This window comes from Rousettus aegyptiacus, unplaced genomic scaffold (assembly GCF_014176215.1).
Source record: "Rousettus aegyptiacus isolate mRouAeg1 unplaced genomic scaffold, mRouAeg1.p scaffold_m13_p_9, whole genome shotgun sequence".
Lineage (NCBI taxonomy): Eukaryota > Metazoa > Chordata > Mammalia > Chiroptera > Pteropodidae > Rousettus > Rousettus aegyptiacus.
Window position 1 is genome coordinate 33,264,849 of NW_023416312.1, and position 14,406 is coordinate 33,279,254.

Below are 14,406 nucleotides of genomic sequence, written 5' to 3' on the forward strand. Positions count from 1 at the left end.
GTGGAATCCAGACCACAGTGGGGGAGCTAAGTGGGAAGGGGGAGGGCAGGACCGCAAAAGTGGGGGAGATTGAGGGTAGATGTTTGGGCGGGTTGAACTGCACCACAGGGTGTGAGTGCGCGCGCCTGCGGTCGGGGTTGGCGGGGGGTGGGGGCATGGGTGGGGGAAGGGGAATCTGGCGCGAAGGAGACAACCCCCGCCCACCCTCCCGCGGAATCGCATGCGCACTGGGGACCCGATGGAAAGGGCTTTTTTTGCTGGGAAAACCGGCGGGCTGGAGGGGTCCGCGCATGCGCAGGCTGCCCAGCCGCGGGGGGCGGGGGGTGCGCGGAGAAAAGGGGCGGGGTGGTCGGAGCTGCTGTGCTGGCAGCAGTAGGCGAGGGCGCGGCTGCGGGGTTACTGGTGCTGAGGACCGACGCCATTGGAGCCTCAGGGAAGGTAAGGGTCCAGCCCCAGACAGGACTGGGAGAGGGCGAGTGGAACCTGGCACGCCACCCCCTCCCAGCCCCCGGAGCTGAACAAAGCCCAAGCACTCAGAACCCGAATCCCATTAGATCCGCGATAGCAGCCCCATCCACCCCAGCCACCGGACCCAGGCTCCCGGATCCGAGCCCTGCTGACAGCGGAGATCCGAACCGTTTTAGCAGACTCGTGTGGTCCGGGCTGAGCTGCCTTAGATCCAGGCCCCATCCCCACCCAACCACTCCTAGGTCACTCCCACCCAGCTGACTGCTTTGCCCCTCTCCTGTAATTCCAGTCCTGGGTTTTGAGACCTGCAACGCTCCGACTGGAGCCTCACCTAGTCCGAGGCCCCCGCCCCATCCACCGTTAGCGCTCCCGTGTGAGCCCAACCTGACGGGCATCCCCTGAATCCCCCCACCCACCCGGACCTAGCCAAAAGGTCCCTAGGATTCAGTTTCCCAGGGCTTTCGGCGGGCCCCGTGTGTCTGAGCCCTCACATCTCATCTGCTCTCCCTTCATCCTGGCTCCCTGCTCCAGCCCTTAAATTCGGGCCCTTTGTTTCTCCCTTTCTCGATGCATCCATACCCTTTGGGGCTCTTCAGACCCAAGCCCGCCAATCCACCCCTCTATTCAAATCGAGCCGCTGGGATGGGGAGCCAGCCGGACCACGACTCCCCTTTCGGTGCGGGGTGTCTCCTCCGACCTCTTCCATCCCTCTCCTAGGGCTCTGTCTCTGACAGAATCTACTCCAGCAGACCTCACTCACTCCCCTCACCCCTACTGTCTAGTAGCAGATGATTCCCCCCCCCCTTTCCCCCCAGTAACCTCCCGAGCGGCCAGCCTCCCTTGGATCCCGCCCCCTCCCCCTTTTACTGCCCCCACCACAGAGGCCTCACCCTACCTCTTAGGGCTGCGCTCTCTTCTCCTTCGGACCCCAGCATGGCTGAGGGAAGCTTCCGCATGGAATCAGAAAGCTTCAACGCTGAAGACATGGATGAGGGTAGCGATGAAGTCCGGGAGGAAGAGATGGTTGAAGGAAATGACTATGAAGAATTTGGTGCTTTCGGGGGCTATGGCACCTTCACCAGCTTTGACATGCGTCTCCTCAGAGCCTTTGGGAGCTTGGGTCCAGGTTTTCGCATCTTGTCGGTGAGGCCCCTTCTTGGCCACCTGCTGGCCCTGCTCAAGGGGGGAATGGGGGTCGTTTGCAAAGGGGAGTGGGTGAAGGGAAGGGTTGATGGGGGAGGACCGCCCAGCCTCTCCAAACCAAATGTCTCTTCTGCGGGGAGAAAGGAGGTTGGGGAGGGCCTGGAGGGTGGTGGGGGCTGGCTGGCTGCCTGGAGGAGGCTGGCCGGCACAGGGAAACATGATGCGAGTGTGCAGAGTTGTCTGCCTTCCCCTACCCCTCTTTCCCGCCTTGCAGAATGAGCCCTGGGAACTGGAAAACCCTACGCTGGCCCAGACTCTGGTGGAGGCATTTCAGCTGGATCCGGAAACACTTGCCAATGAGGCGGCCGCTCATGCTGCCAACGTAGCCCGCGCTGCCGCCTCCAACCGTGCTGCTCGGGCTGCTGCTGCTGCTGCACGCGCCGCCTATAATCGGGTGGTCGCTAGCCACCTGCTGGCCACAGACCAGGCCTCAGGAGAAGATACCCAGCCCACGACATTTGTGGCGACCGAGGCTCAGGGAGCTGCCACCCCGGAGACAACCCTTGCTTCTCCGCACAGCTCCCAGATGCCAGTCAACAGTGAGATGGCCGCCTCTGGGGGTGCCAGCAACCTCCTCACAGCCTCAGCCAACCTCCCAGGCCCAGGAGGAGGTTGCTAGTGAGGGTCCTAGTACTGCCTGCACTTTCTCTCAGGCTCCGTGTACCAGCGAGGTGGATGCCACCCGGCCCAAGACAGCCTTCCTGGGCCAGAAGGATGTCTTTGATTTTGGGCAGCCAGCAGGTGTCAGTGGCATGGCCTTCCCACGCCCCAAGAGACCTGCCCCGACCCAAGAGGCTGCTGCAGAGGGCCCCAGCGCTGCCTCTGGGGTGCCCCAAGCTGCAGTATCTTCAGGGGAGGGGGCAGCCACCCGGCCCAAGACGACCAAGTCTGGAAAGGCTCTTGCTAAGACTCGGTGGGTGGAACCTCAGAATGTTGTGGCGACAGCTGCTGCCAAGGCCAAGATGGCCACCAGCGCCCCTGAGCAGGAAGGTGCAGCTGCCACTGCTCAGAACAGCGATGAGCCCTGGGCCAGGATGGGAGGCAAGAGGACGAAGAAGGTGAGACTCCCTATCCTCTCCAAAGCCCCCTTGCTCTTCTCCTTTCTCTTACCTCTCTCTCTCTCCCCCTTGCTCTTCGCCCCTTCTGACCCCTCCCCTCCCTTCCCATATTTTCCCTCCTCTCCCCTCCCCTCCCCTCTCCTCCCCTTTCCTCCTCTTAGCTCGTCCAAATTTCTCCAACACAAGTGTGCTAGCATGTTTTTACTCCGCGTAGTCCCTACCCTCAGGCCTGGAGGGAGAAATAGTTGGCTCAGTGCCTGACACATAGTAAGCACTCTGCACATGTCATCTGCTGTTCCTACTACTCTTATTCCCAAGTACCTGCCCTGGTGAAGATGTTGCCAGGAGCTTTGGTACAGTAATCTTGGTAGCCCTGGGTCTCTCCTCTCCCCAATGCTACAGTCCAAGCACCTGGATGATGAGTATGAGAGCAGCGAGGAGGAGAGAGAGCCTCTTGCGGTCCCACCGACTTGGAGAGCACCGCAGCCCCCATCGACGGTGCAGGTTCAGATGACCCCTCGGCCCCCAATGGCCCTGAGGTCCCAGGTACCCTCAAGGCACGTACTGTGCTTGCCACCCCGCAACGTGACCCTTCTGCAAGAGAGGGTAAGAAGTCTGCCTTTCCTCCCCTCTCCCTCCTCCTCCCTTGATGGCCAGTTCTTTGAGCTCACCCATGCCTTCGCCTCCCCACGTGCTCTTCCTTCTCCAGGCAAATAAGTTGGTGAAATACCTGATGATTAAGGACTACAAGAAGATCCCCATCAAGCGCTCAGGTGGACAACTGTACCCCCACCCTGAACTCTGCCCTCCCTCCTCCCCCAGCCCTCCCCAGTGGGTCCCGCATCAGGCCTTGGCCGATGGCTCCATGTGCACAGTACGGGGTCTTGACTCTGTTCCCCTCAGCAGGGCTGTCCGAGGGGCTGCAGCTCCGTGGCCCCCGCTCAGCCCAGGTGCTTTCCCCCACGTCACCCCTCCTGCAGACATGCTGAAGGACGTTATCCGAGAATATGACGAACATTTCCCTGAGATCATTGAACGAGCAACATACACCCTGGAAAAGGTGGGTGTGGGGATGGGAGCAGCTCTGTGGAACAAGAGTGGCAGGGAAGCCTTGCCTAGCTTCTCCACCTGGGAGCTTCCACTACATACTTCCTCCCCTGGGTTCCTCTCTCTCTCGTGCTCTCTGAAGCATCTGCTGTCTCCTGAAGTGGGTCCTGTTGCCTCGGCCAGTGCCAGAGCTCCTGCAGGCCAGCTCTTCTGCATCCTCTCTTCACCCTCCCCCATGACTTTGGAAATGTTTTGACAGGGAATGGAGTGACTGCCTGCAGGACACCCAGCATGTTTGTTGTTGTTGTTGTTGTTGTTGTTGTTGTTGTTTTTTAAACCTCACATTCTGTTTTCTCCCCGTGTAGAAGTTCGGGATCCACCTGAAGGAGATCGACAAGGAAGAACACCTGTACATTCTTGTCTGTACTCGGGATTCCTCTGCTCGCCTCCTGGGAAAGTGAGAAGGGGCAGGGGAATCGTGTCCTTCCTAGGTGGTGCCTCCCCCTCCTCTCAGAGAAAGAGGAAAACAGGGCTAGAGGGCTTAGCACAATGCCCACGCATAGTTATCGGTGCCAGGTGACTACCAGATGAAAGGGGTAGGAGCCTGGATGAGGCCTTGCTGCAGTCAGGGTTTCACCCTCACCCCCTCCTCCAAAAAAGCAGGCTTCTTGTTGCTTTCCTCTTCCTGCTAAGTGGTTGGCCCAGGCTTGGTAGAGTGGTTGGTTCTGGGGGAGCTTCTTGTCCAGTGTAGCTCCCATGGGCAAAAGGCAGGGAAGGTGTGGATGTGCTTCCGGACACACCTTTGGCAAGCATTTGCTCCCTGCCTAACCCTGTCCTCAGCAGAATCCTGGGAGGGAACATTTGGCGGATGAAATGATGCAGTTCCAAGAGGAGGAGTGAATTGTCTGGATCAGGTAGCAAGCCATGCACAGAGTGGGAAGAACTGCCCTGTAGCGGAGCAGTCTGAGAGAGGCTAGTTGGGTGAGCCGGCTGTAGTCTCTCGGGAAAATGGCTGCTGGACAGGATCCCTCTTTCGACACCTTTAGGACCAAGGACACTCCCAGGCTGAGTCTCCTCTTGGTGATTCTGGGAGTCATCTTCATGAATGGCAACCGGGCCAGCGAGGGTGAGTGGCTGGACCTGCAGCCGAGGGGCTGCCCTCAGTCTCACCTTCGTGTTCTAAATTCTTGTACCTCATCTCCCCTCACAGCTGTCCTCTGGGAGGCACTACGCAAGATGGGACTGCGCCCTGGGTATGATCGGACTCTCTGGCCTCTCGCGGCCCCTCAGCATTGTCCTTGGGCACAGGAGGCCCCGGGATTGCAACAGCTTGGTGGTCTGGTACAGGGGAGTGGGCATCCTGGACTAGGCAGAGCGCAAAGGGTCTCACCAGGGTGCATGGAAAAATGGTCCTGAACTCTCAGCCCCCTTTCTGCTCTGTGTCCCCTCTCTGTCCCCAGAAGAGATCTAAGAGAAACCATCAGAATTTGGGGCTCCATCAAACCCTTATGTAGGCCATCGCTGACAAGTAGCCGTCTGACCTCTGCTGCATGCCCAGGCCTCATGGGGCTGCCCCACGGGGTCAGGAAGCTCTCAGTCCTGTTAGGGAGTGTGCTCTTGCTCACATCTGGGCACTGCCACGGACTCCTTTCCTTGCCCTCAGGATGAGGCACCCATTTCTTGGCGATCTGAGGAAGCTCATTACAGATGACTTTGTGAAGCAGAAGTAAGTATTGACTGAGATAACTTCGTCTCACATCTGTGCCTTTCTTGTGTGCTGGTCTGTCTGAGGAAACCATTCCCCGTCCTATATCTTAACACTAGAGGGATGGGGTCTCTGGGGTGGGTGTGGGTGGGGATATATGAGTGTCTGTGGGATTAGAATTCTGGGGCGGTCTTGGGGAAAGGGGGCACACGTTGTCTGAGAACATGGTGCGGGGCGTGTTACATCCACCATGTCACTCAGCACCTGCCCTGCAGGTTGTAGGAGAATGTCTGTCCCCTGCTTTACACCTCAGGAACCTGTGGCTCAGAGACTAGAAGTCTGAGCATGGCCCCAGCTAGTCAGGGGCCCATTCAGGCCTGGAGGCCAGCCCCCCTGACTTTCGGGTCAGGGCCCACCTTATCCTCGGTCCTCGGAGAACACGTGCGCACTCACACAGGTGCACTAGCATACGTTCGCGCGCACATGATCGGGAGTGTGTGCGGAGTACACTGTTCTCGGACTGTTGCTTCCCTTCCCTTCACCATCGTTTTCTGTGGTGGACTGTCCCAGGGCTCAGCCAGGCCACGGGTGAGACCCTGCAGTGGGGTGTGCTCAGAGCAGGGGGCCTGAAGAAATGGCTCCTCTGTTTACAACACACCCAATAGGAATCCGGGGTCATTGTGACGAGGGGCACGAAACTCGTGGCCTTCTTATGAACAGACACCCTACACATGTTTCCCACCCCCCACCCCGCACTTCCCCGTGGCTGCCGGGTAGGACCAACAGCCCAGAGCTTATAAGGCCTCGGGTATTGGAGGCAGAAACCCTGGGAGTGGGGCATGGGCCAGAGGGCCAGGGCAGTCCTCCTGCAGGAGCTGAGCTGTAGCATGGGGTTGAGAAGGGACCAGGTGGGAGCCATTAGCATGACAACAGGTCTACATGGCTAGAGGCAAAAGTCTATCTTCCTCTCCACTGAGGTACCTGGAATACAAGAAAATCCCCAATAGCAGCCCTTCCGAGTATGAATTCCTCTGGGGCCTGCGGGCCTGCCACGAGACCAGCAAGATGAGGGTGCTGAGATTCATCGCCCAGGTAATGGAGGTCCTCTGCTGGGGGCCAGGCCCAGGGGCTGTCACTTCCCAGCCCTTGTCTGTTTCGCAGTCACGGGCTTCTTATGCCATTTGTCTGTCCAGTGAGGACACTGAGACTCAGAAAAGTTCCTAGGTAACTCGCCCAAGTTCATGACATTGTGCATGTGAAGGATGGGGCAAAATCCCAGGTCTGGCCCAGAGTAAGAGGAGCCCGACTCCAGCGGTCTTTGTTTTTATTGTGATTACGCACAGTGCACCGGGGGTGTAGGGTGCTCAGTGAATGCGGGGTATCTGTTAGGAGGGTTGCTGTTATTCCATCACAGAATCAGAACCGAGATCCCCAGGAATGGAAGGCTCATTTCTTAGAGGCTGTGGATGATGCCTTCAAGACGATGGACGTGGATATGGCTGAGGAACATGCCAGGGCCCAGATGAGGGCCCAGATGAATATTGGGGATGAAGCTCTGATTGGACGGTGGAGCTGGGACGACATACAGGTGGAGCTTCTGTCGTGGGACGAGGACGGAGATTTTGGCGATGCCTGGGCCAGGATCCCCTTTGCTTTCTGGGCCAGATACCATCAGTACATTCTGAACAGCAACCGTGCCAACGGGAGGGCCACTTGGAGAGCCGGCATCAGCGGTGGCACTGATGGTGGGACCAACACCACCGTCCTAGATGGCCCCAGCACCAGCTCCACCATCCGGACCAGAAATGCCGCCAGAACGAGTGCCAGCTTCTTCTCCTGGATCCAGTAGGATTTTCAGGTGATAAATGAGACTCTGAAGGGCAGGGCAGGCTGAGGAAGGGTTATGAGAGGTACATAGAAGGCCTGGTGTGGGGAGGGGGAATGATGAGAGTTTGGATAGACTCTTGTTCTATTCTTTATATCCCTTACTGTTTCACGTGTATTTCTATTTTCTGCCTTTGCTTTTGTGTCCTGCGTTTCCAGACAACGCTGAACTGCAGCAATCACTCACCCAGTCAGAGTGCCTCCTCAGACTCCATGTCCACATAGCACTCTAGGCAGCCTCTGCTTGCCCATCAAAGATGGCATGCAAGACTCAGCTCTCTTTGCCCTCCTGCTTTCCTCGTGTGCTGTTGTCGTGCTGTCATGTTTTTGGTATCAGTGTTACATTAAAGTTGCAAAATGAATTGGCACGTTCCCGTTCCCTCCATTACTGGTGCAGGTGTTGCCCTGAGTGGCCCATGGTCCACTCTCTGGGATGGGGGAGGGGATGGCGGGTTGAGGGGGAGGGGGCTCGCCTCTGTCTAAGAGGCAAGCAGGGAGCTGGGCAATGTGAAGGTGCCTGTGAGTGTGGAGACCGTGAGTTTCGAGAGACCCCACCCCCCCCCCCGTCCACAGAGTTATGTGATTTCCTACACAATGCAGCCCCAGTTAGATGCCAGTGCGGAGTGGGGGAAACAGGAGAAGGGATGGGGTGGAGACTGCAGATTAGTGCCCCTGTCCCTCCCACCAAGGGACAGGGTCCCTGTCCCCACGTTTGGGGGCAGTGTCCCGGAACCCTTCCCTCATCATCCACGCAATTTCAGGACCTCATCCCTCAGAGGGAGCCTAAAGGACAATGAGGTAGGCCTCACGGTGGCGTTCTCTCCCCTCCAGCAGGTAGGAGGAGGATCATTATTGCTGAGAATAGATTCGATGAAAGCAAAGCTGCGTTCAAACCTCCTCCGAAAGCCCGTTGCCTGCGGTCGTGACCTGAGGCCTGTTCGGGACTCCCGGAGCCCTTCATTGGAAGCAGGGCTGTCCCATTGAGGCCAAGGCCAGGCCTAGGTCCTGGTGTCTTCTAGGGCTGGGTGAGCCCTGAAAGGGGGCGGGGGGGGGGAGGGGTTGCAGCTAGTTCTGCAATTCTTCCGGTGGGTGACAATGGGGACAGAGACACTCAGGGCCCCTGGGAAAGGCTTGGTAGTGGACAGGGACAGTGCCCGGAGCTTTCCCAGGTCCCCCAGTGATGTTCGCACCTTGGGAGGACAAGGGCCCAGGTTAGGAGGGAGAGAGTAGTTAGGGCCCCTGTCTGCATTGCCTCTTTTCTCTGAAAAGAGGTCTCTCAGCCAGACCTGGATCCTGACGTAAACCCCATGATATAATTTGCCAGGCCCAGCGAAAAATGAAAATGTGGGTCTCCCCCTACTCCCTCTCCCCCCCGAAAAATTATTAAGAATTCCAAGAGAACAACAGCAGAGCATTGAATCACATGTGGAGCCCTTCTGAGTGCAAGGTCCTCTGGGGCTGCATAGGTCACACCCCCAGGAACCTGGTTCTGTCTGCACCTCCTCTAAAGACAGGCTTCAGGCGGGTCTCTGCCTTGTTGCCCAGTGCTGTCAACATCTGCCACTCTGGGTGCTTGGGTCCCTGCTTGGCTACAAAAGCACTCTGTGATTCTGACAAAAATGGGGTCCCTTTCCCTTTAGGTTTCCAAATGTGTGGCCTGAAATGTGTGGGGGGCCGGAAGAGCAGGGGGTGGGTGAAGGATGCCAGGGAGCCCAGCCCTGGCACGATGAATGAATGATACACGACGTTTCCGGTCCCCTCGTCCTGGGAACCTCCCAGGACCCTGTTGTGCACACAGTAGGCACATGCCTTTTCGTGGATGAACGTGGGGCTCTCACAAAAGCCACAGGTGTGAGTTTGAGCACTGTGTGCAGCATGCACCTGAGAAGTGGCAGCTCATCTGGAAAGGAGGAAACAGCAGTCATCAGAGACAAGGTGCTGGGGAGGGCACCAAGTCCCCAGGCCTGTAGGTTATAACACTTTCCCCTGACCACTCCACCTTCCCCAGGGTCAGCCTCCCAGGGGCCCACTCCCTCCCACCCTGCAGGGGGCAGTGCTGAGAGCAGCCTGGTCAGGGAGGAGGAGAGCAGAGAGGTGGCAGGAGGGCCATGGGGAATGCAGCCAGACTGGGTCCCCCAGGAGGGTCAGGCTGGTCACCTTGGAGGTGGCCTACCACCTCAGTCACAGGGCAACCATGACTCCATAGCAGGCCTCCCTCCCGCCCCAGCCTTGGACCTTCCACAGGCTCCCCTCGAATGCATCTCAGCAAGGGTTTTCTGAGACCCTGGTCCTCGCCAGGGCCCTTGGATGAGGTGTGCGTGCACCTGGGCAGCTCTCACAGCTTTCTCCCCACCCAGGCCTGTGCCCACTGACTCCTCTCACTCTTGATGGACAAGCATTCCTCGATTCACTTGTTTCTAGTTATTGACTATTGTGCATAAAGTTTTCTGAACATTCACTTAACCGTTTCTTGTATGGGTCTGGGTTTTACTTAACCAGACAGCCCTGAGTGGAGATGATCAGGCCCATTCCACAGATGAGGAAAGTGAGGCTCTGAGAGGGAAGACACTCGCCCTAAGGCATACAGCCAGAAAGTAGCGCTGGGCCTCGAATCCAGAACCCTCTGATTCGACTGTGTGCTCTGCCCACTGCAGTCTGTTCCCACTGCCTTCGAGGGGCTCACGGTACCATTTGGGGCAATAGCACCACCTCTCACCACTCTCTGATGACACTCACCCTCCCACCCACCCAGGCTGCCCCTACCTTTCCCGTCTCCCTTCATTGAGCCAGAACCCCACCCCTCATGGCTTCCCACCACTGAGGTTCCTCCTGCCAGCACCCTCTCAGTCCCCTGAGACGTCTGGTTTGGAGATTTCCTGGGCGTCCATCCTCCTGCTCCTCGTCATCTTTGTCACCACCGGCACCAGGCCCTGGGCCCAGCACTTTGGTGCACTATCTCCTTCCAACCTCGCTGATACTCTGCAGGGGTTACTGTTCCTCATGGCGCACATGGCAGAACAGACTCAGAGAAGGGAAGCGACTTGCCTGGGGTCTCTGAGCCAGCTCTGCCACTGCCTCCACAAGTGACTCTGGCCCCGCCTTTTCTCTCTCTGGCCCTTAAGTTTCCCATCTCTCAAGGCACAGGATTGGACTAGATGTACTCTGAGGGTGCCCAAGCTCTGAGGTCTGCTTTCTTAGTCACATCATCTCTCTGGCCCTTGGTTTCCTCACCTGAGTCATAAGGGTAAGAGCACGTCACCAGTCCTGCCCAGCCCAGCTCCCAGGAAAGCTGTGAGCAGCTGCTGTGGCCTGCACATGAAAGCAAGTAGGAAATGGGTAAAGTAGTGTGCAAACAGGATGTGCACGCGCCACCCAAGCACTCCATGCATGTCTGAGAGGGGAGGGCATCTGGAAAGCATCCGGGATCAATGTCCCTCCCTGCCCCCCTGAGCCCCATGACCTTGGGCCAGTCACTTCATCTCTCAGCACCTCCATTTCCTCATCTGCACAGTCGGGTTACATTGCCCACCTCATAGTCTCAAAGACAACACCGAGTAGTAGAGATGTGGACGGTATCAGAAATCTAACACCACAAGGACCCCCACCCCAACCCATCACCTCTTTCCAGTGAGGAGACGGAGGACCCGGCAGAGGAAATGACTTGTCCAATGTCAAGTTCTCCAGGTTCCAATTCTGGATGACTCCATATTACAAGTGCCCTTGATTTTGAAACTGACAACGTAGAAACGACAGAAATCTGCAGGACATCACACACTTTAAATATGACTCTACACTGTCTTAACACACCCTCTCAGTATCCTGGAGATGCCAGCACTACAGCGTCCATGCCAGAAATGGACTCTCGCACTCGAAGGTGACACAACAGTCCCTTGCCAGGCCGCCCACACTAGTATGCGGTTCAGCAATTGTAGGTAATTTTATTTTGAAACAGGTAACATCTGCAGGTTACGAAGTCCAAGAAATGAACCGGGGTGTACACACTCAATGGCCACATAAAAGAAAATTACAAAGACGGTGGGTGCTAAGACTCGATGAGGATGTGGAGCATGGAGGTCTGTCCATGGAGGTCTTGATTTGTACAAGGACTTTGGAAAACGTTCAGGATTAGAACGTGTTGATAAACAGGCAAAAGTACATCTTCTGAAAGCAGACAAGGAAGAAGTGGGAAGAAGTAACTCTACTACGAGTTACTCATTGTTTCAGCTAGGGCACTGAGGCAGGCGAGAGCCAGATTATTCATGTGCCTGATGGGATGGCAGCAGCTTCGGATTATGCTTTGTCCTGTTTCTGAAGCTAACGAGGAAACTGTAGGGCCCCGGCAACTGGAATGGGGACACGGGGAGGAGCCCTAGGACCGGGTCACGCTCGCAAATCTCCTCCTCTTGCTTCCTTCCCTCCACATGGAAAAAGGGCACAAGGCACAAAGTTGGGATGCAGTAGGAGCAAGGGCAACGGCAAGAATCAATGTAGAAGGACGTTCCCCAGGAGATGGAGTCCAACCTCAGCTGTAGTTCCAAATTCTTGTCCTGAAGCACACTTTGTTCATCTGTGTGAGGGTGGAGTGGAGAGGACAAGAGCGGCTGGCTAGAGCCCCCTGCTTGGTGCCCATAAGTAGAATCCTTGAATGACTGACTGATAAAGCCACGAATGTTTCATTACAAGAGGTCTACGTTTTGGGCATTGTTTCTTAGCAAGCTGAGCTCCTCCAAATTAAGCTAATAGTCAAGGTTTCTCTCTCCTTTTTAAAATTTTTTTCCCCCTATATTGAATAAATTGGACACGGAACACTGCGTGAATTTAAAACGTACAGTATGGTACTTTCATACATTTATATATTGTACTATTGTTGCAGCTGTAACAGTATTTATCACATTACATACGTATGGTACCATGTTATTGTGTACATTCAACATATTGTACATTAGATCTCTATGGCTTTATTAGTACTGATTTCAATTTTGCACATACACTCTCTCATCCCCTGGTAACCGCCAATTTACTGTTTGTTTGTTGGTTTGTTTTCCTACAGGTTTGAGATTTTTAGATTCCACACACAAGTGATATCATACAGTACCTGTCTCTCTCTGTCTGACTTACCTAGCTTAGCGCAATGCGCTCAAGGTTCATCCCTGTTGCCGCGAATGGCAGGGTATCCTCCTTTCTCATGGCTGAATAATATTCCGCTCTGTATATATACCGCATCTTTTTTATCCATTCATCCATTGATGGGCGTTTGGGTGGCTGACTTATCTTGGCAATTGTGAATAATGCTGTGATAAACACTGAAGTGAATGTATCTCATCGAACTCCTGTTTTCATTCCTTAGGGTGTATACCCAGCGGTGGAATCGCTGGATCATAAGATAGGTCTATTTTTAATTTTTTGAGGAACCTCCATTTGGTTTCCCATAGCGGTTGGGGAAAAAGATACAGAAAAGTGAAATTGGACACCTCTCTCACACCACTCACAAAAATTAACTCAAAATGGATCAAAGACATAAACCTAAGAGCCGATCCCATGAATCTCTTAGACGAAAACGTAGGGAAGAAACTCATCGATACTGACCTTGCCAAGGGCATTTTTGGACACAATGCCAAAAGCACGAACAACAAAAGCAAAAACCAACAAATGAGACTTCGTCAAACTCAAAAGCTCTGCTCATCAAAACAAACGATTAACACAATGAAAAGACAGCCTACAGAATGGGAGAAAAAGTTTGCAAGCCATGTGCCAGATAAGGGGTTGATACCCAAAATATACTAAAAACTTACACAACAGAATAACTAATAAATAAACAATGTGACTAAAAAGCGGGCAGAGGAACTAAATAGCTATTTTTCCAAAGAGGACATTAAAATGGCCAGCAGGCCCATGAGAAGATGCTCAACATAACTAATCATCAGGGAAATGCAAATAAAAACCACAATGAGATATCGCCTCACGCCTGTCAAGGTTTCTCTTTATCAGTTTTACTAAGGTTTAATTTACAAATTAAAAATATGCCCCTTTTAAGCGTACAGTTCCATGGACTTTAATGAATGCTACAACCCGTGTAACTACCACCCCAATCAAGAAAGAGACCATTTTCAACACCTAAGAAGATTCCCTTGCACCCCTTCCCAGTGAATGACTACCATCCACATCCCGCCTTATGCAATCACTGATCTTCTTTCTGTATTTCTGTAGATTAGAATTCTCTTTCCTGGAGCCTGTTTTAGAACATAAACATGCATTATGTAATCTTCAGTGTCTGCCTTCTTTCTTCTCTGCTTGAATGCTTTGGAAATTCATCCATGCTGTGGCACGGATCAGTAGATTATATTAACATTGTTCCTATTCGTGGACAAGCTGATTGATTCAGTTGAAATCACACAGCGTTATGTATGTTAGTGTGTATGTATGTATGTATGTATGTATGTATGTATGTATGTGTGCATGCATGTATGTATACACACATACCCCAAAACTAATAAGCGAATTTATCTGGAGTGCAGAATATAAGATTAAGACACAAAATCAATCCTATTTCTATATACTAACAAAGAAGAATTGGGAAATGAAATATAAGAGACTACTACTACTTACCTAAGAAAAAGAAGGGAAAGTCTTAGCTCCGCACCTAACGAATGATGCCGAGAACAGCAAAACACTGAAGAATGAAATAAAAGAAGACCCAGATAAATAGAGGAACACACTATGGTCATAGACTGGAATATTTGAATGGTAACGAAGTCAATTGTCCTGGAATTTATCTATAGGTTTAGTGCAGTTGGAATAAAAAATCCCAGCGGGATGTTTTGTAGACATAGACGAGAGGATTCGAAAGCTCATATGGAAAGTAAAAGAAACTAGAATAGCCAAACAAGTGTGGAAAGAAGAATAAAGTTAAAGGAATCACATTACCTCATTTTAAAACGTGTAAAGCTACGGTAAACAGAAGTCAGTTCGACAATGGTGAAGGGATAGGCAAACAAATAAGTAGGTCAGAGGAGGGTCAGAGGAGACGTTCCAGAACTAGTC

At 53.9% G+C, this 14,406-nt stretch overlaps 1 protein-coding gene and 1 non-coding gene across 2 annotated transcripts; both read left to right on the forward strand.

Annotated features, from left to right (window-relative positions):
* The first annotated feature begins 332 nt into the window (after positions 1 to 332).
* On the forward strand, positions 333 to 7,727 carry LOC107506913 (melanoma-associated antigen D4). The gene is given in 14 exon segments (XM_036226614.1): positions 333 to 438; positions 1,401 to 1,611; positions 1,886 to 2,227; positions 2,229 to 2,729; positions 3,132 to 3,335; positions 3,439 to 3,502; positions 3,710 to 3,789; positions 4,142 to 4,233; positions 4,823 to 4,902; positions 4,987 to 5,029; positions 5,440 to 5,502; positions 6,459 to 6,573; positions 6,896 to 7,339; positions 7,525 to 7,727. Coding segments are annotated over 12 exon segments (2,229 nt in total). The 5' UTR covers positions 333 to 438; position 1,401; the 3' UTR covers positions 7,331 to 7,339; positions 7,525 to 7,727.
* Positions 6,085 to 6,214, forward strand: LOC118608171. Its single transcript, XR_004952963.1, has one exon. It is a non-coding gene; the product is annotated as a small nucleolar RNA SNORA11 (small nucleolar RNA).
* Positions 7,728 to 14,406: the final 6,679 nt, after the last annotated feature.